The sequence below is a fragment of the Dermacentor albipictus genome, chromosome 1 (genome assembly GCF_038994185.2).
Source record: "Dermacentor albipictus isolate Rhodes 1998 colony chromosome 1, USDA_Dalb.pri_finalv2, whole genome shotgun sequence".
NCBI classification, from domain to species: domain Eukaryota; kingdom Metazoa; phylum Arthropoda; class Arachnida; order Ixodida; family Ixodidae; genus Dermacentor; species Dermacentor albipictus.
The window spans coordinates 322,929,117-322,956,532 of NC_091821.1; the positions used below are offsets into that span (position 1 = coordinate 322,929,117).

At 48.4% G+C, this 27,416-nt stretch overlaps 1 protein-coding gene across 8 annotated transcripts in view; it reads left to right on the forward strand.

Moving 5' to 3' along the window:
* The window catches only part of tn (tripartite motif containing protein thin), a 142,895-nt gene that overhangs the window by 92,202 nt on the left and 23,277 nt on the right, over window positions 1-27,416 (forward strand). For 4 of the 8 annotated variants that reach the window (XR_010569951.1, XM_065453212.1, XM_065453214.1 and 1 more), the window contains exons 1-2: window positions 11,878-12,283; window positions 24,908-27,014. Coding sequence is in view for 7 of the 8 variants with exons in the window: in XM_065453212.1 (XP_065309284.1) it covers window positions 25,042-27,014 (1,973 nt within the window). In the remaining variant the exon portion in view is untranslated. Of the gene's footprint in view, window positions 1-11,876; window positions 12,284-24,907; window positions 27,015-27,416 lie in introns of those variants that run through there. The other 4 variants (XM_065453208.1, XM_065453209.1, XM_065453210.1 and 1 more) reach the window with 2 other exon arrangements.

A 27,416-nucleotide genomic window follows, 5' to 3' on the forward strand; every position in this document is an offset into this window, starting at 1 on the left:
AACGGGAGATTATAAGTTCCGCTAATAGAGATTCTCAGCGAAGAAGAGTTGGCAGAGCAATGTCGTATAGTGTCGGAAGGGCTGGACAACATTATACTGCTACGCAATGTTTTTTTATTGTTCGCGGATGAATTTATTTTCCCCGGCAGCTCCGAGTAGCCAGTGCCAGAGCAATCGGTGTTCCGCCATCGTTTAGTCCTTTTGGAATGGGGCAATCTACGGCTGTCTCGATAAAAGAAGAAAAAAAAAACTGTTTTCTTTGGAATAATAATTAATGTTTGGTATGTACACGCCACCTTGTCGGCGTGAGATATTGCGGTTTTGTGACGTCGCGTGACAGACAGGCAAAGTGGCGGTGGCCCGAAAGATTTTTGACCAATCGTTTAGGGCTAGTAGCAGAAATGGAACAGGAACAGGGTGGAATAGCTTTACGTTATAGCACCCCTCTATGTGACCACGTACACCACGTCGCGGTAGTATATAACGGCACGTGCTCCATGCCACCAAGTGGCTTGCACTCGTTGCACAACGGTTAACTTATTCGCCCGATCCAAAAAAATAAAAACAATAAAAGAGGGGGAGGGGGGGATCTGGGTGGTGTAGGCTACACACGAAGTATCCAACCGTTGAACGACGCCCTTAACGGAATTGTCCGGTCCCCGGAGGATGCTGTAGGAGCGCTGAGGGTCGATGCGATGAGGGAATAGTTACACAGATGAAGAAACTAAAAAAAAAAAAAAAAAACGTGACGATCACGGTAGCTCCAAAAAAGCAACTGGCCTTCGCTATACGACGTGCGAGACCAGCACTGTGATGTCCTCACGGGAAAAGGGTATCTGTGTAATGGATCGCACAGAGCGGGCGTAGTTGGCAATGGCGTTTAGCTTAACGTTTCCTGTTATTTCGCAGGGTCGAGATAACCACTGCAGCTGTCGTAATGGAGGGTTTCGAATGAATTGTGCTCATCCGGGATTCTATAGCGTGCCCTACGTTTAGGCGAAACGCAGTTCCTCTATTTTGCGGCCACCGTGACGGGGAGGGCACCTGCAGAATGCGTGGTCACGACTTCTGTCAAAACACCTATGAGTGGGCCCAATTTGCCAGGTAACTTGCCGCTGAGGTGGAAATCGCAGCCGCCATTTCTCGCGTTCGGTGAAACGTATACGGAGTATGCTTAAAATGTATAAATTAACTTTTACGCGCAGATGTATTGCATCACTTATCATTATTACAGTGTTATTAAATTAACAAGTTCACCCCTGCTAAGAATGGTTAAATCATTTTAGCACGGGTATACTTATTATAGTAGTGTAATGTAAGCAAATTAAAATACCGGGTGCCCCAGTTAACTTGGACCAAGATTAAAAAAAACAAAACAACCAAGAGCTCTACAGAAATCGTACTGACTGCGTAGTAACCGTAGTCGTGTGTATTTACAGCCAGTATTTTTTTCATCACGAAGTAATAATTGCTTTTAATTATTGCTTGAATCGCAAACATATCAATTACAAAGCTGTAGAGCATCTCAAATAACCTCCTAATCAAGCATTTGTTTCGCGCTCACCTTTGCCTAGTTGGCTTTTCCGGGAAAAAACAAAAGCGCGCGAAACATCCAAAATACGATATAGACACGCGCTCGCGCGCCGCTACTCAAGCGCTCCCAAGCGAATTTACTTTACTAGCGGCGGCAGCTCGATACAAGGCTTCACGCTATGTGATGGTCGCGGCATCATGAGTACACGCCGCTGACGCATTGAAGCGTAGCAGAGCCTTAGGCGGGGGGAGGAGGGATTTCGAGGCCGGGAAACTGTGACAGCGCACTCGAGACTGTAATTTTGCGCACTCATCGTGTTCTGTAGATCGGCGTGCCCGGAATTTCCTATTGTTCTCTTTATCAACCTTGCGCAGACTCATCATCATCAAAATCATCAGCCTGGTTACGCCCACTGCAGGGCAAAGGCCTCTCCCATATTTCTCCAACGACCCCGGTCATGTACTAATTGTGGCCACGCCGTCCCTGCAAACTTCTTAATCTCATCCGCCCACCTAACTTTCTGCCGCCCCCTGCTACGCTTCCCTTCCCTTGGAATCCAGTCCGTAACCCTTACTGACCATCGGTTATCTTCCCTCCTCATTACATGTCCTGCCCATGCCCATTTCTTTTTCTTGATTTCAACTAAGATGTCATTAACTCGCGTTTGTTCCCTTACCCAATCTGCTCTTTTCTTATCCCTTAACGTTACACCTATCATTCTTCTTTCCATAGCTCGTTGCGTCGTCCTCAGTTTGAGTAGAACCCTTTTCGTAAGCCTCCAGGTTTCTGCCCCGTAGGTGAGTACTGGTAAGACACAGCTATTATACACTTTTCTCTTGAGGGATAATGGCAACCTGCTGTTCATGATCTGAGAATGCCTGCCAAACGCACCCCAGCCCATTCTTATTCTTCTGATTATTTCTGTCTCATGATCCGGATCCGCAGTCACTACCTGCCCTAAGTAGATGTATTCCTTTACGACTTCCAGTGCCTCGCTGCCTATTGTAAACTGCTGTTCTCTTCCGAGACTGTTAAACATTACTTTAGTTTTCTGCAGATTAATTTTTAGACCCACTCTTCTGCTTTGCCTCTCCAGGTCAGTGAGCATGCATTGCAGTTGGTCCCCTGAGTTACTAAGCAAGGCAATATCATCAGCGAATCGCAAGTTACTAAGGTATTCTCCATTAACTTTTATCCCCATTTCTTCCCAATCCAGGTCTCTGAATACCTCCTGTAAACACGCTGTGAATAGCATTGGAGAGATCGTATCTCCCTGCCTGACGCCTTTCTTTATTGGGATTTTGTTGCTTTCTTTATGGAGGACTATAGTGGCTGTGGAGCCGCTATAGATATCTTCCAGTACTTTTACATATGGCTCGTCTACACCCTGATTCCGTAATGCCTCCATGACTGCTGAGGTTTCGACAGAATCAAATGCTTTCTCGTAATCAATGAAAGCTATATATAAGGGTTGGTTATATTCCGCACATTTCTCTATCACCTGATTGATAGTGTGAATATGATCTATTGCTGAGTAGCCTTTACGGAATCCTGCCTGGTCCTTTGCTTGACAGAAGTCTAAGGTGTTCCTGATTCTATTTGCGATTACCTTAGTAAATAGCTTGTAGGCAACGGACAGTAAACTGACTGGTCTATAATTTTTCAAGTCTTTGGCGTCCCTTTTCTTATGGATTAGGATTATGTTAGCGTTTTTCCAAGATTCCGGTACGCTCGACGTTATGAGGCATTGCGTATACAGGGTGGCCAGTTTCTCTAGAACAATCTGCCCACCATCCTTCAACAAATCTGCTGTTACCTGATCCTCCCCAGCTGCCTTCCCCCTTTGCATATCTCCCAAGGCTTTCTTTACTTCTTCCGGCGTTACCTGTGGGATTTCAAATTCCTCTAGACTATTTTCTCTTCCATTATCGTCGTGGGTGGCACTGGTACTGTACAAATCTCTATAGACCTCCTCAGCCACTTGTACTATCTCATCCATATTAGTAATGATATTGCCGGCTTTGTCTCTTAACGCATACATCTGATTCTTGCCAATTCCTAGTTTCTTCTTCACTGTTTTTAGGCTTCCTCCGTTCCTGAGAGCATGTTCAATTCTATCCATATTATACTTCCTTATGTCAGCTGTCTTACGCTTGTTGATTAACTTCGACAGTTCTGCCAGTTCTATTCTAGCTGTAGGGTTAGAGGCTTTCATACATTGGCGTTTCCTGATCAGATCTTTCGTCTCCTGCGATAGTTTACTGGTATCCTGCCTAACGGAGTTACCGTTAACGGAGTGCGCAGGCTATGACCATCTAATTCGTTTGACGGATCTGTACGGCAGGTATATGCTGTTGTCGATTACGTAAATAATTTTTGCTTGACTTGTCAGCTAGAGCATAGATAATAACGAGAGATCTCAACGGTACCACGCCAGTGACCTGCTCTTCAAGAAGACAGCCATGACCTTCGCGAATGATCAGAAGGCTAAAATGATCCTGGCTCTGGGGCCGGTGCACAAGAGGACAGCCAAGCTATTTCGGATGTGGCATTGTGGAAGACGCCCTTGTCAGTCAACAATGCTTAACGTACGAAGTCCTTTTCGAGACGGGTAGCTTCACAAGAAAACGACGCAGGACTGCGACGGTATAGTTGAAGAAGCGGAAACGGATGTTTTGACATTTTTTTGCTGCTGTTCCTCACGGTAGTGTGCGCAACGCCAGTGCGGAGGCCGGAACCTCAAGGTCATATGCACCCGTACCATGTACATCTTCATCAAAAACTTGAAGACCGAGATTTCGAAAACAGGCTTGACTTTGCCAATTAGATTTTCGCGAAATGTGAAGAACCGAATTTTCTCACTGGTGTGCTTTGGACGGATGAGGCTAATTTCTCCAGAAACGCACGAGTTAATCTTCACAGCGCGCACTACTGGAGTGATAAGAATCGCCACTGGCTTACACAAGCACGACACCAATACCAGTGGTCGTTTGATGTGTGATGCAGTATTTTTGATCGCGACATCATCGGACCCGTCATTTTTGACAACACACTAACGACGCAACGCTACGTCGACGACATCCCCGAGGGCCTCGTGAACGACCTCTGTTGCAACGCTCCACTTGCGCACCTTCGGCACATCTGGTTTCAACACGATGGTGCTCCTGCGCGTAGTAGCAGTCAGTCTCGAGCGTTGTTCGACAAGCTTTTTCCTGGACAGTGGATTGGCCGGCACGGACCTGTACCCTGGCCTGTGAGGTCGCTGGACATGACCTCGCTGGACTTCTTGTGGGGCTACGTGAAAGATCGCGTGTATAGCAGCGAAACTGCCACACCGGATGCCCTAAAGACAAAGGTAAGCACAGTCTGCCGCGAGATTCCAACGTCGTTGGTCAAAGCTGCAAGAGCACAAGTGTTGGAAAGAAGAAATTACTATATTGGGCTTCAGACTGTGGCCTGTTTGAGCACGTGCTTTCAGTGGCAGTGGAAAATAACCGATCAAAAGTTGTGTAATACGTAACTGTTTAACGCACCTTCGTGTTGTCACTGTAATGCAGTGATTTGGGTTTGTTGGTAAAACACGGTGAGGCTTATAGCGCGTGAAAAGACAAGGACGAAAGGAATACTTGACACATGTGAGAGACCAGGCCTGTCTGACAAGCGCACGCGTAAAAAGAAACACCAGGAACCCTTTGTTGAATGTGCGGGAGTAGTTGTTTACAACCTTCCTTTGAAGTGGAGGGAAAATTACGTGGGACAAAGCGGAAGGTGCCTCAACGAGCGTTTAAAGGAACACCGGTATAATGTATCAGAAAAGCGGGGTGGGTTCCTTGACGCTCACAGGCATTGCGAGTGCGCTGTTGCCGGGGTGGATGACGGTGACCGCTCGACGTGTGTTCCAGCATACAGAGACTGCTCCATTGTGGGAAGAGTCCGAGAAAGATTTTCGAATGATCGAAGCAGAAATGATTGATAGGCTTGGAGATTACTGTGTGTCAAAACCATCAATTTCCCTTTCCCGCAAAAAGTTAGATTACCTGCGCAATGGTGTGTAAGGAATTTTTGCAAACAGCGCTTGTATGATGTACGCGAAAAAGTTGTACATATGTATGGGTTCTTTGCTCAAAATAAAGATTGTTGCAAGTTAGCGCCTGTGTGTGTCACGTCTTCCCTTCGTCCTTGTTATTTCACGCGCTATAAGCCTCACCGTGATGTCGCCCTATCCGTATATAAAAAAAAGCTTGCGACAAAGATAGAAATAGGTAAAAAACTGCTTTGTTTTGCCTCCTCAGGCAAAACGTAGTTCAAGAGACAGAAAGCGTAAATGGCTGAACCAGTTGCACCTTTGGATGTTTCTTTATGGGTGGCTGAGACGCTTTACGTGCTTTTGATATTTTTATTCAATTAAACTCCTGAGTAACTCTTTTCCGTTCTTCCGACAGCTGCTTTTTTTCTCTTTTTTCGTGATCTTTTGCGCACTGTTCTTTTTTTAACATTGCTTGAATTTCTTTTGTAGCTTTGTTTCGTGATAGGCGAAGGTTAAAGCTATCCCGAGTGCCTCTTGATCGAGCACCACATTCTTGCGTCCGCAGATGCTGGCGCTTATCGCACAGCGCTAATTCGGTCGCGAAGCCTCTCGAGCCATCCTACATGACAAAGCCTTGTACGATGCGACGCTAAACGAATGCAGCCGTAATGTCTTTCAAAGGTTGCTTGGAGGCACTTGAGTAAGCACTTGAGCGGCACGCGAGCGCGCATCTATTTCTTATTTCGCGTATTTCTCTGGCTTTTGTTCTTTCCTGAAAAAGAAAGGCACATTTTAGCACGAAATAAATGCTTGGTTCGGAGGTTATTTAAAGTTTTAAGGGGGTATTTGGGGTACCCTACAATTTCGTAGTTGACATGTTTGCGATTGAAGCAATAATTAAACACTTCACTAATTAAAACAATGAATAATTAATACTTCGCAATGAAAGAAATACTGGCCGTAAGTACACACTACTGCCGTTACTATGCAGTCGGTATATGTAGAGGTCTTGCGTTTCTTTTAAATCTCGGTCCAAGTTAACTGGGACACCCGGTATATACATACGCAGCGTCATCGTTATCGTGGGTAAACTTACTCTCGATATAATAACAATGGTGTCATATGTGCCATGAGTGTTTTGTGTGATTTGTCGCAGAGCGGGCTTGCCCTTTTCCCAACAGCAGCAGAAAGAGAAAGAAACCAAGCGAGAAAATGCGCCTCCATTCCAGCCAGTGAAAGTGGTTGTATACAGCGAAGCTGTTGCCGACGTTAGTCAAGTACCGCCACTCCAGCCGACGCTAGACGACGTTACACACCAGCAGCACCGCCGCCGCGAGCGACGCACGTGTGCGGAAGTGCAGCATTTACTCTGCCAAGCGCAAGTGCCTCATTCATCTACATGAATTTTTCAAAGTAAATTGCGTCGGAAAATTCGTAAGGCGCGACTTACACACACAAGCTGCAGACGTGATAGCTTGGGATTGTACTTCGAATATACGAGAAAACATAATTCTCTTACGCGGAAACTCAAAGACAACGTCCTTTCCCAGCTGCCGTTCTTGAGGTCCATCTCAATGGCCGCGTCCGCTAGGCGGCGGTACTGTTTTTGGGTGCACTCAGAAAGAGTCGTAGAACAAATCCCGACCAACAACCAGAGGCTAACAGCATCTCTGTAAAAGGAAACTTGAAAGTTCGCTGCAAGAGATAGCCACAAGACAGACATTCTTAACACGTCTAAGGACTTGTGAGGCGCTATTTTTTTCTTTCTTTATTTGTTTCTCTGTTCGACATCGCGTTCGTTCACCTCCCACTATAACGCCAACAGCGTTGCGTGTGTTCCATGTTGAAAGAGAAGTTCGCGATCTCTTAAATGCTGTTATTTTGCTAATTTCAGAAAATTTTGCTATGCTGGCAGTATCGGGGAACCTTAGTGCAAGATTTGTATTACAGAAAAGGTCACCGACCAATGTCAAAAAACATCATTTGACGCTGCGCGCGCGTGTGTGCATGCGCGTGCTTTTCTATTTTGCCACAGAGTTAGGTAAATTAAATACTAGTATTACAGGGGAATGTTAACTGGAGCGTATTACAGCCTAACTAGCTGTATACATAATTCAGGAGGACGTACGTCCTCAATAAGTAAAGTACTATTATAGTGAGAAGCATATGAAACATTTGCGAGCGTGGCTTACAGACACAGCATGGCGATGCTGTGACCTATGCTGTTGCAAATTTCGGATATGGATGGCAAAGCGAGCGGCGGCAAGGAAACTGATAGGCGTAACACGGGACTAAAAAACATGGGCAGTAGGACTAAATAACCAAGCCCATGCATGGTGTAATCAAGGCGAGGACAGGAAACAGACGCCGACCAAGTGAATTTTCTTGAAGTTAAATTTTCAAGTCAAGAAAAAAAAATATTCACTTTGGTGGGCGTCTGTTTTCGGTTCTCGTCACGCTTTTTCCCGATCAGACGAGGTTTCGTCAGACCCTCGATTTCATGGTACAATATCAAAGCGTCCCTCGCAGTCGGGCTGAGCATGACACGTGATGCCTGGCAGACACTCGTTTGGAGTTCTGGCGGCGCCGGAGCAGTGCTTTGCCCTGCAAAGAGACTTTTTATTCTTGGTTTAAACTTACCTGCTGAGCTGGTTGCTCTTGGAACAACTTCTCGTTATCGTTATAGAGTTCTCAGTTCTCTGTTTGTTTGGAGGCGAGGGGGGGGGGGAGGGGGGATAGAAAACGCCCCGTTTTATACGTAGTAACACTCGATAAGCCATAGCCTAGCACCGATTTCTCCTTATATTCTTGTGATTCTTATATATGTCGCTCTAATAAAAATTCGTGAATGGAAGCCATGCGTTTGAAAGGAGCTTCACTTTTAGCATTCGGCATAATATATACCACGTGCCCTAACTTGTTGCAAGGTACCTTCAGAAAAATAAAATACACATATTTATGGCACTATGCGAAACTGTTTCTGATGTGAAATTTCCCGCGATTCTTGTTACGATAATGTGTAGACGCACAAAACATGGGCGCTAAAGAAGAACCAAAGCGATAACCCAAACACCAACACCTAACTGCCAGTTTACGTCGTTTGTTGGGGGGGGGGGGGGGTTGTCTAAGTGTACGCGTACGATACGCAGACCAGTGGGGAACAGAAAGATCAACAAGAACACCGATAGACGGCGCTGGTGTCGCCATTTCTTTTCCTTTTGACTCTCTGTTCCGTAGGCCTGCGCGCATCATACCACAAATGATGCCAATTTAGCTCAGTTTTCGGCCCTGCTAAGTTTTCCGCACCCGCCGTGGTTGCTCAGTGGCTATGGTGTTGGGCTGCTGAGCACGAGGTCGCGGGATCGTATCCCGGCCACGGCGGCCGCATTTCGATGAGGGCGAAATGCGAAAACACCCGTGTGCTTAGATTTAGGTGCACGTTAAAGAACCCCAGGTGGTCAAAATTTCCGGAGTCCTCCACTACGGCGTGCCTCATAATCAGAAAGTGGTTTTGGCACGTAAAACCCCAAATATTATTATTATTAAGTTTTCCGCGATGCTGCTGGCACGAGAGTATCCCACGCCCACGGAAAAAGTATGCGGTAAAGCTTAGCAGCTAACTGATGGTATTAAGGATATAGATACATATCTCTAGAACGTGCGCGTCCCGACAGTTTGACAGTTGCAGCGGTGGTAACGTGAGACCATTAATTACGGTTCGCAGTTAATGTGTTTCGATGGCACGCAGCTATTCTGGCGGACTGTGACGCGTCGGTCAGTAATAAGGACCGTGGCGTATAATCGATCTTGTCACCGTTCACTCGTTCCGCGCACAGCGCCGTGAGGGGAATTATGATGTGACAGGAGGCGTGCTTCTTGCGACCTCGCGCGGCGACCTAACTGCATACACCCTTGCAACGTTCGTCTGGTAGGTATACCCGAGGCACGCAGTTCCAGATCAGGCTCTACGCATAGTTGTTGCAAGCAGGCCGCTCTGTTTGTGAGCGCAGGCGTGCCGTCATCAATCTGCTATGCTCGTCTTTTTTTTTTTTGAAAAATCGTGCTCCTGTGCATCCTCCCACGTACACGCATTGCTCACTTTTTTCCTCTTTTCCTCGTTCCGTTCCCCATTTGCCTTATCCCTAGAGTAGGGTAGCAAACCAGACGCTCGTCTGGTTGACCTCCCCTCCTTTCCTCTCCTTGCATTCTCTCTCTGGGCTGCTTTCTGTGAATTCACGAGTCGTGCCAGACGTAGGCTGGACGCCCTGCTCATTCTTCCGTACCGCTTTCTACGGGAACTTCAGCTGGCTGAAGTGATCTCTTGATTTTGGCCATTATCCATGCAATAAAACAAAAAGAAGACGGCGTTGAGAGGAGTGCTTAGCGATCTTTGTTTCGGCAAGAAAATGAGAAAATATCGCGCTTTATTAGAGTGAACAGCTTTTGGCCGGAACCGCATGACGACATGGTTGCAGGGGTGGACATCGGTAATAGGCACACCGGATTTACACTATCAGGATTTAGAGGGTGCATGTCCCTTTCTGGCGGTGGTATGCTATGTATTGCTATATAATACGATGCATATGCACCAAGTTGCCCATCACTGCATACTGATAACTCTCGCTCAGCCAGGCATGACTTTGATGCTTAAACGTCAATCCCGTTGCGGTCGTGGACTCGCTCATCGTCACAACACGCAGATATACAGATAGGCATAGTTATATGCCTGAGTTATAGTACACTTAGTAGTCAAACACTCCGGGTTTCGGGTTTACAATAACTGTGGGATCTCACGACTCTGAATCAAGCATATATGATTACTCAAGGGGAAAACCTTGGTTCGCACTCGAACGCTTTACACTCCGTATTGCGCCACAGTTTGCGCGTGCTTGCTTGTGCAACCGTATCAAAATGACGTTGCATTTTGAGGTAAAACAATATGCAGCCAATGGTATACTTGGCCCTAATCTACAGTGAATGTTCAAGGGGCATTGGAAAATAAGAACAGCAGCTGCGGCATTCGAGAGCTCTATTCATACTTGTCATTGTGGCGACAGAAAACTTCGTTCAAGGGTGCGCGTCGTCGCCTCGCGTGAAAGCTTGGCGTCGCAGAGGTAAACGGACGTTTTGTCACCTCCGCCTTTACTTGCCCCTTTTCTGAACCATTTTAAGATGTCCTTGGCATGAAAAGGCGTCAGGTTGGCGAAGAACGTTCTCAGAGGGATCGGTGCCGAGGCTAAAGCGGGCGCAGTGTTTGCTCGAGCGTGAACGCACCTTCGCGTTGCGGCGCTGTGTCACCTGTGTTCTCAGCATTGTTGTCGGACGGCGATGCCACAATGACAACTACAATCGGAAGTCCCATTACCTACCTCTGTCTCGTGTACCTGCAGGCGTAACTGTTTGCTTTGTTGGCTCTCGCACTCTCAGCGAGACGTATAATAAACCTGATAACGCGTGTTGTTATTACCCCATGCAGTGTCTTAAGGCAACTATATATATAAGTTGAACGGTTCACGGTGTTTCGCGTCCCAAAGCAATGCGCGGGCAGGGACAGCTTGTGTAGGAGGTTGTTTAACTCGCACAGCAATCTCCACGCACGATCTCTTCGCATACAGCATGCCATCGGGCTCCCGCTGCGGGAATTGAATCCACGACCTCGTGCTCAGCAGCAGCCAAGCGCCAAAGCTTCTGGGCCATCGCGGCATGCAGGCAACGATACGTGACTGGTGCTTCGCCAACACAGGATTTAGTGAATCTCGCTTCATCACAGCGTGGCTCTGTTTTCTGTCGAGGGCGATGCGATGCCACGAGGGAAGGTCCGTGCGCAATATCGTTTATCTTCCTCGAGAAAACTACCCCGGTGCAACCGTTACGTCTTTACTCGCAGATGTGGGGTGACGATCCTCCGATCCACACGGTTCAGTATCGACATAATGAGACAGCGCGGCGGGATTTAGTGCCGCGGCCTTGACTCCCGCTGTGAACCGGGGGCCTGTGACCACTCGATGCGTGAAGCGGATGCACGCTTGGAGGCCCAAGGAAAAAAAAAGAAGCAGCCGGGTCTATCGTGGCTGTCATCTTTCTTCGTGGCGGGTCACATTGGCGACGACTGCTAATGCTGCGACGGCGGCGCTGCCGCTGACGAAAGAGCGCGCGGCTGCAGCCTCGAGGCCGCGATTCGGGACTTGACCCGCATGGGTCGCTATTTTGAGCCCTTCCTGGCGAGCGCCCGAAGACCTGCGCAGCCTCGTGACGTCACGACGGCAAGGAATGAGCGCCGAGGCCCCCTCCTCTCCCACCGCCATCCTCGAAACCAGACACCAGAGCCTCCGCAGGACAGTCTCTCGGCTCCCCGCGGCCTCCTGTGGCATGCTCAGTAGAGGAGAGTCGCGAGCCCCGGGTTGACGCTCGTAGAATACCGGCGCCTTGCCTGCACATATTTTGTAAAGAAGCTCTTTTTGTGAAGCAGGCAACGTTTCATCTGTGATTGTGTCGATTCTGTGATTGACCGCCGGCCGTGGCCACCGGCAGCTCTTGCAAGAAGTTGTCCATGCCCTCCTCGAGGAGGTGGTGACCGGATTCGCGTACACCGTTTTGCCACTTTGTGCCTCGACAACGAACTTCGCTCTGCATACGGGAATAACTCGACAGATGGACGTCCTCTCAGCGTGGCTTTGGCCATGAGCGCGTCGCACGACGCTTCGTCGGCAGCGTGACCATTGGTGAGCAGCTCAGGTTTGAGATCCAGTGCTGTTCTTTAGAATGAGAAGAGTATTTCGGGTTCTGTGTGGTCAACTTTTTCGATTTGTGGACGCGGTATCGAGTTTGCGGCCGGCATTCGGCCCCTCTGGCTTCTTGCAAGCGCAGCACTTCGGACAGTTAAAAGCGGTATATACATAGGCATTGCTACCTATTGTGATGCGATGTTCAATCGTACTTATATTACAACGATTTGTATACTCACAAATTATCCACCTCACGCGCTGTGCGCACAGTTTTGTGCGCCAGGATAGTGTATTAAGTGGAATAGCACTGATAAGGTTAATGCTATTTGAAACGAGTAGCATACATCTTGAAAGATTTCTTATTGGATCTCTGCAGCAAGGCCCAATATTGCAGTTGCATGTATAAATTGTTTCACTAAAACGACTTGAAAGGTAGATAGATGGCTTGGTGCTCGCTTCGAGTGTCAGTATGTCATAGTGTAGAGACTGAGTTCTTTCATTGCTTTTTACTATGTTTCACATTTGGCATATTCTTCAAGTCGCTGGATATGTGCTTTCAGAGTATACCAAACATCAAATAGTTGATGTTCCCATATCTGAGGTTTCCATAAAGAGTTTTCGCATGGAGTCCAAAATTCGCTGAATGATTTAAAATTAAGAATACGCTGTCTAGCGGCACACTTCTCATGATTCGAAGATATAATGAATGTGGCGAAACTAAATTTTTAATGGACAAAAGTAATTGGCACCTGAAGTCGGTTATTACAACACACGCAATAGGCAGTATATTTTAAGCCTGTACTGCGATACCCGTCGTGGTGGCTTAGTGGCTGTTGGCGTTGTGTTGCTAAGCACGAGATCGTGGTATGAAATCTCGGCCACCTCCAGGACCAACGTGCCCTGGTGGCCCGAGCCAAAGCCGCTGCAGAAGCCATGGGGGTCCCGGACTAGGAACCCTCCCCTCTAGATTTTGTAAGGGCTGGGCCCTTAGGGCTCAGCTCACACCTCTCCTGTAAATAGCAGAAATAAAGTTTATCACCACCACCACCACCCCCGCTGTCGATGGGGGCGAAATGCAAAAAAAAACGCCGGTGTACCGTGCATTGAGCGCAAGTTAAATAAACCCACGTGGTTAAAACTAATCCGGAGTCCCCGTATACAGCGTGCCCCTTAATCAGATCGTGAGTTTGCCGTGTAAGACCCCAGAATTGAATTTACTTAAAGTGTGAGGGAAGCCGTGACGGACAAGCACAGTTTTGGGTGAAAACGCTGCGACCTCTGAATCATCTGTAAACTACAGTATGTAAGCACACGTCCAGTTATCATATCAAACAGACGCTTTTGTTTCCTGGAAGTATGCACGCCGAATCGTTAAAGTATTGACATCGTGCTGCAACGGGGTATAATTGTCGCTAAGTGGACGAGGACTTGCTCATCGTTCACATCATTGTCCCAACATGTGCTGTTCATGGCGCGTCGACCTTTGTGTCAGGAATTCAGACTGGATTGGATTGGATTTCCTTCTACGATGGCGAATATCCACTGCGGCGGTTTGGCCGAAATTTGGATGGCATTAGGAAGGTGCTGTTAATACTGAAATTGGTAAAATTGTCAGCAGGAAATGAATGAAAGTAATGTTTGAACATTTTAATAGAATAGCCCTGAAACAACTACGAATTCTTCCACGGTGGAGCAAACATCGTTGTGGTAGTTTCCAAGAGAGGAGGCTCCTGGAGAAAGAATATTCAGAATGGAAAAGTTTAAACCAAGTTGTGTTAAGTTTGATTCTAAAATGTTTTTCCCTAAAGAAGAAAAACGGCTGTGCCACCAGCGCCGCCTTTTTCAGTGTTCATTCTGTCTCCTTGTTGTGTGTGTGTCCGGAATTCATTCGTCATTTAAACGGCAATTGCGTCCTTCAGCGACCACCAACTGGGACACCAACAAGTCCTTTTTCATTGAAACCCTATCGCAGATTTCTTTCGCAGGTGTCTCATTATTGCAGGTATTTCACGAATTTCCTATCAAAATCTATCGTTTAAAGAAACTGCTTCATCACTGGCACGACGAATGACAGTGAGATGTTTCTCCACAGTTAGGCGCGGTTTTGTCTCGTTTGCAAACCATGGCTCTTACCCACTACAGGTGATTCGCCGAGACGCAAGTAGTCTTACAAGCGCGCTTAACTTTAAAAAAAATTAATAATATTATAACTTAATTAAAACATACAGTAATACAGTATGGGTAAAAAAGTATTATAAATATTTTTTTTTTCAAAATGGGGAATAAAGTTGTGGCTAAGCTGTATACCTTTTATTTTCTTTGCTCCCCCTCGAGCACCCCCATGACTTTGTTTTCTTGGCGTTATTTTTATACCGACAGTTTCTTCACTTCCCATGAAGTACTCGGACTTTCTTTTTTTTTTTAACTCAGCATTGCTTTGTAGGCTTCGCACCAAGTTTCGGCCAAAATCGCCAACAACTCTACATGGTTGTAACTCATTTGAGGCAGTGAGGAAGGATAAAAAAAAATTTATTTCGCAGCCGCCTAAATATTTCAGCACCACCGCCGCCGCCGCTGTGCAACCGAAATTATCTCAACCGGGCTTGCCTCTTGCACTCGCTGTCTTTGTTTATACTTCCCACCTATCTCACACGTGCCGTCTTCGGCTTCTTCGCTCGTATATGTGTTCTCCACTGCTGGCATTTTTGTTTCAGCGCTTAGGCGTTTTACTGCTAGACGTCCCAGCACTTCCTGCTGAACACAATGAAGCTTAAAGGGACACTTAAGAGGAGTGCCAAGTTAAGCCGCCTAGAAAATTTAGCTTCTGACAGAGCAATACTTGATGTTTAGCTAAAATATATGCTAGCTAATTACGCTTTTGGAATAGCCTCCTCTCTCACAGTGAAAGGAGGCCTTGTAACCCAGGAATGGAGCCGAGAACGAAGTACGATTAATGGCGTCACCAGAAAGTTACTGCACCAGCTCGCTGGTTCGTCGCTGATTTTTGCAGCGTTTACATTGGCAGAAGAAGGATTGCATTGCATTCTAAACGAACAAAAGGTTCGACCTAGCAAGTTTTGAGAGCATTTATTCTCTCCAAAAGGGCCTTAATACTATAATATACATAGATATTGGTGACGTAACTCTGACGTAGTGTTCACGAGGTTTTGGCGCGGAATTGAAAGAGACAGGAGGATTTACGGACGGAAAAAACTTTAATGAGAAAAGGACTTGCGAGGTTGCCAGCCCGGGCTCAGGCCACCCGGGCGTTATGTGCAGTGAGGCATAGCCTTTCCACCGCTGCCCGGGCCCGCTGGATAGCCCATAGTTGGTCGTGCAGCCCCGAGCTAGTCAGAGCGCTTAGCCATCGCTCCTCGAAAAGGTCCGGTTCTATGTTGTTCTCTACATATATTGATCTGATATTTCTGCACTTCCACGAGACGTGTGCCGTGTCTGCGTGTTCGTGCTTGCAGAGATTTCAGCTCGCCCCTGGTCTAGGTATTGTGTTGAATTAACTCTGTTTAAACGTACTGGGTTTCGGAACGTTCCGGTTTGCAACCTTCTCCAATCTGTTTCTTGAGACCTGTCGAGTTGTTTGTGGGGTTGTGGTTATGCTTCTCTTTGTTTCGTATAGTGTGTCAGTATGTCGTGGTACGTCACCAGTCTGTCCCTGTCGTCTTGTATCGCTACTTCGACGTCATCGCCTCCTCCGTGTTCTGCATCGCCTCCGCCGCAGTCCTTCCCCCTTCCCCGGGGGTAGAGAGATTTAATGGTTCCCGGAAAAGTTTTCCTGGCGGCTTGCCTAGCACACTACTTCAGATGGGTAAGATGAAAATGAAATGTTGCGCACTGTTCACAGCACATATATAGACAACAAGCACAAAGCGCAGCACTGAACACTCAACTAAAGTGTCTCATTGACACCTGTATATCTTAGGAAACACAAAAGTAATATTCAAACTTTCTCCTTGAGATGAATGAAAATACAGTTTTGAAGTAATACTTTACTAGTGCGAACCGAATAAGCGGGCCTCCTTTGTGTCCGTTTAAGCCGCCGCTCGCACAAATCTTCATCGCACTCATTTAGCTTAGTACACTTAATTTAGTCTATATGGTGTCTCGCAAACGCCCACCAGAGCATTGCTTTCGGGTTTATCTACAATGATTCTGAAATCACAGTGTTAAACGTACTTGCTTACGTTATAATCGCGTCTCAGGAAATACGGAAACACTCGTCCGTCGTGAACTTAGCTGTATATCGCGCATTTGCTCAGTCATCAGGGGCGAAGTGGACGCGCGTTGAAAACGCTACGCAGCTTTTCTAGGTGCATTGCACACTTGGTGGTGCCTCCATGCTGCGTACTAGTGCATTAATTCTCGTAGGGGCGCTTCTTGTAGCTTCTTGAATATTTAAATTAGCTTTATTCAATAAGTTGACGCAAAGCGCGGAACATTATTTCAAGGACTAACTCGGAATAGTCGCTTTACATTTGCCTGGAGCTCAGAGTAATCACGTCTTTGTGAATGCCCCATGGTTTGTTGCGATAGAAATTATATGGACACTCCAGGCGCGTTTCTACCGTCGGCGTCGGCGTCGCGGTGAGGTTCCGTATAAAGTCCACGGGCGATAAAATGGTCTCCGCGCGCCGTATGCTGTATATGTACCTGTACGAGCTAAAGCGTGCGAGGATGAGCTGGATCGCGGCTCAATAGACAGTTTTAGTACTGCGTCATGACGATACGTACGCAGCACGCAAGGGCTTTGCGGAACGTAGGAGCGCGTGTCGCGTTGGGGCTTTTAGTACTGCGAAATGCCTGCGTACGTAAGAGGGCAAGCGTTAGACGCCGGGCGCGTCGGAGCGCATTGGCCGTGTCCACCAGTACGTCGAACCGTCGGCCAAACTAGACGCTGTTGATCTGACTAACGTGATGTAACGTGTGGGCGCGCTCCCGCTTCGTCGAACTATATTTAGGCCTTTAAGAGACTCTACTTTTAATGCGGATGAAATGCACGAATCACATAGAGAAAAATAAAGACTAAACACTTGCTTTCTGGGGCTGGCACGGTCATTTCCGATGAACTGCGCCAAGAGTAGGTCGAGCCTTTCGCGCAAACAGCGCACGCTGAAGACTTTCGTAAAAGCAAAATTCATATTTTTGGTTATACATTCCCACTTTGCAAGATCCTGGAAAGGGTTCTGCGCGTTTACTTCGCGCAGCAAAGCCAAGTCGTACGCCCCGGAAAAGAACAGCCTTCCGCTGGTCGCCTTCGACACCGCCATTTTTCGAAACTCTTGTCTCGCGCTCTCCCGAACGAACGAGAACCACGAGAGCAGCACGCAAGGCTCCCTACGTACGCACGCAAGAATCGGATGCGTGCGTACGCAGCGGCCGCGTACGCATCTCGTAGCGTTTGTGTTGCGTTCTGCACATGCGCAGTTTGCAGAACGCAGCGATCTTACGTACGCAACGCCGTTGCGTACGCTACGTACGCAGTACTAAAACTGTCTAATCTCGTGCACGCAACGACGGAAAGCGGGGAGGAAACGCGCCGACTTCCGTCGCGCGCAAGGCCCCGGGCGGAGGGTGGTAAGGGGGGAGGGGGGCGCGTTATACTCCGGGCGGCTACGGGCGGCTCAGGCGGCCGCGTGCGCCCGGCCGGGCCGCTGTTTCCCGAAAGCCATCTGCGACGGATACAGAGTCCGCGCTCCGCTGCGTATTCAAGCCGTAGCAAAACTTGTTGCTGAGCTAGTTGGTTCGTGACTTAAAAACAAAGGTTACGGCGCTAAGCGGACCAGGAAGAAGTGAGAGACAAATGACACATACGGGCGCCATTGTGTCGTTTGCGTGTCACTTCGTCCTCGTCTGCTTAGCGCCGTAACTTTTGTTTTTAATTCAAGGCGTAGTTCGCGTTGATGCGAGCGGCTGCACGAAGGTTAATTCGCTCGCTGTTGCTGCCGCGTTTCCTGACTGCAACGTTTTGACAGCGAGTTTCCGCGGTCGTCGAGTGAGATGTGTTCATGTTGGCTTGTGCGCGCGCGACACCATGCTTGTCAATTTAGTTATACTCGTGGTCAACTTTCCGTGGCTATGAAGGGAAAGCTACGGAGGCAAATCACGCACAAGTGAGAGCGCTTCTGAAAAGAGTCCCGCGTCTTAATTCACGTTAGTTTATAGGCTGGGGAAGGGAAAACATAAATACCTTATTAGCAACAGTTAAATAAGACAGAACACACCACTGAGTGTAAAGGTTTCCTTACTATGCGGCGTTTCCCTTCCGCGTCTCGGGAAACGCGAAAGTGTCGCACGTGGAAGCTGCGTCGATTCAGCGTCTGTTCCGAGCAACACTATCAAACGCTTTTGGACTACTTGGCGCGGTAACACATGTGCAGCAGCCACGCACCCGCAGCTTTCCCTTCGTAGCCACTGAAAGTTGGCCGCGAGTACAGTATGCCTATCTTTACAAGTTGATACGGTCGATAAAACTACTACCCTTACTTCGTATACGTGTCCAATAATGTGCTATCGCAATCGATGCTTCGCCTTTCGGGTGAAACTGCGAGTTCATTCATTCATTCATTCATTCATTCAATCAAAACCGGAGGAAGAGTACGCTCTATGACAAAACGACAGGTATTACCTGCAGGTAATACCTGCAATACGACAGGTATTAAAGGCAGGTATTACCTGTTTCTTTTTTCTTTTTTTTTCTAAGTTAAAGCGAAGCTAAAGGGCAGTGGAGAAGTAATGGCGTTAGTGGAGGAGGTACAGGCTGGAAATGCATTGTAGGTTTTTGATGTCATGCGTTAAATCTTTTGCGTGGTATGCTGTGGGAAGCGTAAGTACATACCCGTCCCCGGTGCTGTGCAGGCTTGTCCCCTTCTGTGGCCTGGCGATGCACCTCTCGCAATGTGTCTCTCTTGGCGACTCCATCAAACATTTACTAGTCTGCTATTATACAACCGGGAACGTGTTTCACGCTGCCTGAGCACCATGCTGTTGTATCATGACCTATGCACATAACTAGGGGCCGACTTTCGAGTCTGTATAAACGCACTGAAACACAGGCGGAAGGACAGAGAAGTGATGAACATGGGAGATAAAGCAGATGGAGCCCGACTGGTTACCTTGCACTGGGCAAGGGAAAAAAGAAAACACAACATTACGCTGAGCACATGAACATGTGCGTACGTGCAGTGAACGTACACTGAAAACGTTTCGGCGGCGGATACAGTGCGGTCATCGCTTTGCGTAAACTATAGGCGCGATGACACCGAGAGACACGATGGTAAAAATACGCTCCACGCGGTCGCCACTTTGGAGGAGCAATAAGGAGAAATGCCGGAAAGTTGAGGGACTTAATTCACAAAGCGATTCGTTCGTAAATGCTGTTTGCGATTGGCCGTCTTCCTTAGCTAACAATACTGGAACATGAAGATTGCCTGATATCAGTGTTTAGGAACATTTTTGGCGGAAGTGCGGAACACATAGTCCAGACTTCTGGTCTTGGCTTTCGGGACCAACCAAAACAAACCGTGACGCCGATGACGTTAGTGTAGCGCCACAGGTTTTCTCACCCTATGTAGGCGATTTCAACAGGAAAGCTTATTCCTTAACGTTGCCACATTGAATCTTTCTTAATTTTCAATTAACGTTGCGGTTCTAAGCAGTTAAGGGCTGGGTGTCCGGATGCCGATCTATCATCACGTTTTCTTGTATATTTACGCTCGTAGCGGCATAAATGAAAATGAAAGCGCGAATTTACGCGAATTCAAACCACGACTCTCACAGCTCTAAAGTGCGTAAGGAAAAGTTGAGTTATGAACTTACTCTCCGAGTTTAAAAATGTTTTGAACGGGCGACATTCAACGTAACATCTGAAAGCGTCATTTCTTTCGGGGTTGAAATATAGCCTTCCAAGTACCCAAGCGCCAAACCGTTCAAACAGCGCTCCTCGTAGCCTATATCTGCATCCCACAAAGAAGAAACTTCTTCATAATCTCACTGCGGTCTAGTAAACGCTTTTTGACTAGTCACAATACATATAGCTTGAAAATGTGAAATTCCTTCATAATTATTTATATTAACCCTTAAAGAGCACGAAGGCGGATTAAACAATGAACAACACCACACCTCCTTGTCTTCTTCCATCGTGTCATTCCTGGCCCAATATCACGTGACCGTCACGTAAGTGAGGCAACTAATTTTAAAGCTACAAATTTACCTAAGTGACGATCAATATTATGCTTTGCTTGTCGGTCTACATTGAATGGATTTTGTGATCTAAATTCAAGCAGTATAATTATTGCGGTATGAGCAGATGTTCTTCTCTACCAAGTGTAGAGCGCCGAGCATGATCGTTTGCCACCTCCAAGGCATCCGAGAATTACGACGTCGCTGTGTTGTTTTCCTCGATGCTCGCCTCCGACCTCTAGCGCACACCTGAAGCGCGGACAAACCTGAAGCATGGACACGCACCGCATGCCACCGTTCGTGCCAAAGTCAACGCAAACAAGTACACGGCCGTCACAGTCCCTCCTGCGTGTGTTGTTGAGGAGATGTTCCTGACTCACGCATCTGGTGAATCAAACTACAAATTTCACCGCGTCATCGATAACCCGAACCGCGGTGCACAGTAGCGCACAAGTGAGCAACAACTTGGGCATGGCTTACGTAAACATTTGTTCCGTTGTATGACTGGGGCTGCTAGGTCACATATAGAAAGGTGCATTGCAGTGGAGCTGCTTAGCGCAGTCATTGGCTCGGGGTGCTGAGTCTGTATTCTTTTTGCCTTCTTTCTCTTTTTGCGCGCGATATCTACTCTTTGTTTAATCAGGTGCAATGAACAAGCCGCTGGTGGGAGGCTATCAAAATCGATGGCATCGCAGGAAGCTGCTGCGAGGCAATTTCAAGTTGGCCTCGCCACGCGCCTTTCGCTTTTGCGTCCGTTCTCGCTCACGGAGTCCTAGATCAATGGCGAGACTGACCTATTTGCTGCTGCACAAGTTCTACGTACCAGACTAGGTTTACCCAGTTACTTTTACCCTCCCTTTGAGTGGAGGCCCTCTCCGAGGAATACACACCACTTACGAAACACATACACACGCAGAGAGATATAAAGAAAGACCTACAAACTTGCGGGAACACCAGGATTAACAATCTAGACGTATCTCGTGCCGTTATCGCTCCGTGCGCCTCCTTGCCGGAACGGAGACGAGCAATTAAAATTCTGGGTCGGGCAGTGCGCCGCTCTCGTCCCGTTCTCCCCCGTCGGCGAAAGGCGCGCAGTGCATCGAGATGCGTCTCCCTCGCTGCCGGCTGTGTCTCCTCTCGAGTCTTGCGAGAACGCGCCACGAGGATCGCGAGCCAAGTAAGAAGGAGCACGAGACGTTCGGGAAAGGCCTGGCATCTGCTCGGGTGCTGCGTAGCGGCCCAGCTTGCTTCACTTCCGCCTAAAAAAAGACGCGCGAATGAGCGCAACTGCGGGGCAACCACGCGCGCTCCTCCGTCCGATGGGAGCGCACCTTTGAAATAGACCGAATGACGCACCATGTGAGGCTAGCGCGAAAGGTGGGGACGCCGGAGGCTCGGATCACGAGATGGGGACGACACTGCGGAGGCACAGCGGGCGGTTGTGACGTAGCTCATACAGCAGTGCACGCGTCGTTAAGCGACGTTTCTTCGGCCTCACGCACGGTCCTGTCTGTATACTTGCTGTCGCGTTGACTTCCTTTGCTCGACCTTATCGTTTAAGCGGTTAAGATGCTTGGTCGTTGCAGCGAGTGTGTCGCCTATGAGGGCGGTGTGTCTCGCTACACTATCGAAAGTCTGCAGACGTTTATGTAGAGAGCTTACGTGCGGGTTCTTATAGGCTGTTTACAGCGATGTTCCGTATGATTAAAGTCCCGATGCATGCGAGAGGATACTGTGTGCTCGGACAGGACAACCAGCTATTTGCAAATGCCGGATACGCGTCCTTTCGTCTTGTCTGTACGCGTGGCTTTTCTTTGATCCCTTAAGCGATTGCCATTTATTCATTTATTCATGGCTGCCATTTATTTATCTCGAGTACATCAATAGTAAGGGATCATTATTACACTCTTATGGCTGTTGTTCGCAGAATTCTTAGATATATGCATAGAACTATGCTGACTGTCTGCTAACTAACATTATATCTATGGTCACATCTCCATAGACATGTCTTTTGACGCTATCTGGACGAAGGGCTTTTCGTTTTCGATTAACCGTTATCTGCAGGATGTCTAGGTGTTGTGTGTCAGCAAAAAATAAACCTTTTAGGATAGCTGAGTGCGTCATAAGATTTCTGTGAGGAGTCTATTGAATGCCTCTACCTATATTTATACGAGGTCGCCTAGCTCTCTAGCAATTTAGCTTGAGTACTTCGCTAGCGTTTCCATCGATGGAAACGCTAGGTTTTGTTACACCTTGGGTCGAATGGCACGTCTTGATAGAGATAGAGATTCTTCTGAAATGCTCGCATGTGCGCGATTGCAAATTCTCTAAAAAAGTAAAAAAAAAGGAGAAGCGTCAATATGTGAAGTACGGGGTTCACTTGGTCCCCATCGATCTACTTGTTGAAAGATCCACGCGAAACAATTTTGTTTCCGCTTTTTTTCACGGATGATATTGCGTCGCTTCGTGGAAGCTTGTGCGACAATTCAGATTGATTCTTGCAGATTTCGAAATCGCATATTCAATACACGCGACCCGGGCAGTTCTAGCGCACTTCTCCGGACGCTTGTCGCTCAGGCTGTCATGATTTCTAAGCCGTACAATGTTTCTCCTCTCCGTTTTTGAGTGCTTTGCTCGGTGGCCGTCGCGGCGGTATGCGGAGGTATTAGTAAGAGAACATCCTTGCGTTTCACCCCTTCTTTCATTACAACTCCGTCCATACAGCGTTGAGAGATTAATTGCTTGCGACTTGGTTCGCTTCACATTTTGTCGCAATTCCCCTTGGCGCCCTCTTAAGACCTCTCGAAAATTGAAGCATGCAGAAAACATGCAGGCGGAGGAGGTGCGCAGCAGATTGAAAATTACTGATCTCCATTGGCATTCTGTTTCACCGTGGCGGAGAGATTAAGTTCTTTACGTGGGTCAAATTTCGAATCTCCAGTACATCAGTTCCTTCAGAGCACTAAAGGTTCCTTCGGCGACTGTGCTCGAAATACCATCCATAGAGTGTACGAATACGAAAACAAGAAGTGGTTGGCCTCTGTGGCTGACCTAATTTGTTGTTATAGCTGTCTTTACATCTTGGAAAAGTACGAATCATAACTATACGTACTTTCTTAAAGGAAAGGAAGAAACGGAACAAGCACGTGATTATCTGTAGTCAGTCGGGTACAATGTGTTGAACGAAAGCGAAGTGACAAACAGGCACAGTCAGGCACGTGAAACGGATTAGAAACTTGGTACATTATTATAATACAAGAGGCTCTGAGGACGTCTGTAAATATTTTAAGGAAAGAAAGTTTGGAGAGTGGCTGAGGCAGTCAGTTTAAAGTTAAATGAGAAGCTCGCGGTAACCATCTACCCTGCGATCATTCGGCAGGCGTGGATTGGGTACCCGATGGAGACCGGGTCAGTATATATTTTTTTTTGTGTGTGTGTTAACACTGGTTCCTTTTTCATTCACCAACCGGTAGCGCATGGCCTGCCCGCTGCAGCACGCACATTCATGCATTTGACTATGCAATACATAAACTGAATATAAACAGGATATGCTTACACTGTATGCGACCGCGTGTAATTCGTACCTTGTCCACAAACTCAAGAGAATACGAAGTCGGGCTGGTTGGTCGTTCGTCTTTAACAGTGGCCACATTGAGTAAAACTCGACGAACACAAAGAACAAGTAATGTCCGTCTTCTCCCTGTTGTGGGCTCATGTTCGTACAATTCGCGTTTAAAATGCGTGTTGTTCAAAAAGAAAAAAAGGTAAAGATGGATTATTTTTGTTGGCGTAATAAAAATGAGGTGTTGGCTCACAAATAGGTGGTTGCTATTGATTGTTTCAATATTGATGGACATGCACTGTTACGCACATATATTCTTTTATAGTATGTATACGTTTGCGCACGTAGTTTGGGTGGACCAACGAGCTTGTAGGAATTAGTGAACACTCCATGGCTTTACTAAATAGCAGTCAAAACAACACAACGTTACAACGGCGCCCTGGAAGCAACAGTGCAAAAAAAGTATATATATATATATATATATATATATATATATATATATATATATATATAGACACGACCACTATACACGGCGCAGTAAAAAAGCAAAAACACTTGCACAAACAAAGCATTTGTTTACCTAACATTCGTTGAAGACGATCGTATGATGTATGTTTTATGCTACACGATAGTAGCACCCAACAAATGTCTTCAAAACATTTTGTCAATGCTATTACAGTGCACTTTTGCTTGACGCTTTTTCACTATGGACCCAAGAACGTTTAAAGTGAATAACGAATCATTTGTGATATAATGCCATTATTTTCTTTTTTATGCTTAGCAGTTATCATTTTTTCAAGATAAAAAAACAATGCAGCGTTATTGGTGGCATGATTTGTAATCGGGAGTTCCTCTTCTCATTTCAGATGCTGACCACCCCGCGTCGCCTCGGCTGCAGCAGCCAGAATGAACGCAGGTCCCACTCAGGCCAGAGCAACGAACGACTACGCCTAAATAGCCGAAATACTTGAAACCGACTCGACTTGAGAACATCGACACCATGACTTCAGCGTGGAGCCAGCTAGACCAGCTGCTCACGTGTGCCATCTGCCTCGACCGGTACCGGAACCCGAAGCTGCTACCATGCCAGCACTCGTTCTGCGCCGACCCGTGCCTGGAAGGGCTGCAGGACTACGCGCGGCGGCAGATCAAGTGCCCCGAGTGCCGCGCCGAGCACCGCATCCCGTACAACGGCGTGCAGACGTTCCCCACCAACGTGACGCTGATGCGGTTCCTGGAGCTGCACCGGGACATTACGGGCGAAGAACCCGAGCCGCTGCCTTCGTCCATGGAGCGCTGCCACGTGTGCAGCGAGAAGAGCTACGTGACGCGCTGTTCGCATTGCGAGAAGAAGGTCTGCGAGACGTGCAAGGAGGCGCATCTAGACATCATGCGCCGGGAGATCAGCCGCATCTGCAACCAAGTCCGCAGGTGCCTGAACCGGCTAAACGACCACCTCGCCCAGAATAGCAAGAACCAGGACAAGCTGTCGCAGAATTGCGCGCTCGTGAAAGAGGAACTGGACGACCTCATCAATCGCTACATCAAAGACCTGCAGCTGGTGCATAGTAAGCTCAAGAACGAGATAGACGTGTACCTGCAGCAGGAGCTCAAGCAGCTGTCGGCGCTTTCCGAAGATGTTGAGACGGAAGTTAACAACATTACATCTAACTGCGACGTCGTCGAGAAGTACGTCAACGACGACACCGAATGGACTGACTCGGAGCTCGTGGAGTACAAGGAGATATTCTCCAAGACTCTCGAATTCCTGAGGAACTTCGATCCGGACACGTCGGATTTCACGAGGAGGGTCAAGCTCCAGATCCACACGGACCCTGACGCATTGCACCGCACGTTGGCCAGTCTGGGAGAGCTCAAGTTCAACAACCCAGTGATGCAGTCTTCCTCGAGTCTCAACATACCCCAGCTTAATCTCGGCTCGTCCGGAGGAGGCACGGCCAACGCGCTGATGCGCAGTCAGAGCGACCACCGACTCGCAGTGCAATTCCAAAAGAAGCAGGACTCGACACGGTCAATGCTAGACATTGGTCAGCGATACGGCGGCCATCTCAGTGACTCCGACCGAGATGGCAGCTTTGAGGGTCCTTCTTCAATGTACTCTAGAAATCGCGGTAGAGACAATAGTGAAAACGCTATTCTTCGAAGGTATGGTCCTGATCGCAGCAGGGATAACGATAGTGCTGACAGCCGACTCTCAAACCGCTATGGAAGTCGGTTCGAAGACAGATCCTGGAGGGACGAAAGCACGGGTGGAAGCCATCATAATTTCAGATCTCGTTATGCCCGTGAGCTTATGGACGACGACTCGGAAGGACTGAGCAGCCACACGCGGAACGTCCGCTTCGAGGAACCGCCGCCTCCGCGGGAGAAAGTGTTTGACACAGATGACGCCACTCGCGGTCCCCTTAGCGGCGTCGTAAAGCTTAGTGATTCGGCCAAATTCATGGAGCGTCTCCACGAAAACCAGATCAGGCAGAAGCAGAAGCAGGCCGAGAAGGAGAGGCTGGAAAACGAGCCGCCTCCTGCTCCGGTGGTTCCCGTGCCGCCACCCAGGAGGCCCCCGTCGAGGCAGCTCAGCGAGGACGAAGTCGACAAGCAGAAGAAGGCGGCCAACCAAGCTGCGGCCGCAACCACCTCGGCGTCCGCCACGTCCCCTCCGCCGTCCCTGGACACGAGGCCGTCGCAGCTCCGCCGACTCGTGCCCAAGGACGACGTCTCGTCGCGAGCGACGCCCCCTGACTCTCCGCGGACGCCAACGCCTCGCCAGGGTTCCATCGAGAGCACGCCCACGCAGTCCCGGAGGAGTTCCACGGCTTCCGAAGACACGACGGCCAGCACGACGACGGCGACCAGCGACTCGATGCGGTCGCGGCAACGCCGTGGCATCGAGGAGGAGCCGCCATCGCGACGAGAGCTGTCCTCGCCGGCGCCCAAGCCTACGACGCCCGCCAGGTCAGTGTTTTCGCCGCCTCGCGGCCTTGTCAGCTCGGCGGAGCAGGGCGAAGCTGAGGGTGAGGAGGAGGAGGAAGTGTTGCCAGTGTCGCGTCCCCTGTCGCGCCACTGCCCGTACCGCCGATCGTGCACCGACTACGTGGTGCGGAGGCGCGACAAGTCGCCGCCGGCCGTGGTGGCTCGTCGCTGCTTCGACGACCTGAGTTGGACTCCTCGCGCTGGTCGCAGCGGCGACGACCCGGCACCCTCGCGGTGGACGAGCCTGCACAGGCCGGACTACTATCGCTACCGGACGTCTCGCTTCGGCTCGAGCGCCGGCCTGGAAGACCGAAGCCCAAGCTGGCGCTCGGCGCTCGTGGCCGACCCAAGTAGGCTTGCCTGCAATGTTCTCCCGTTGGCATG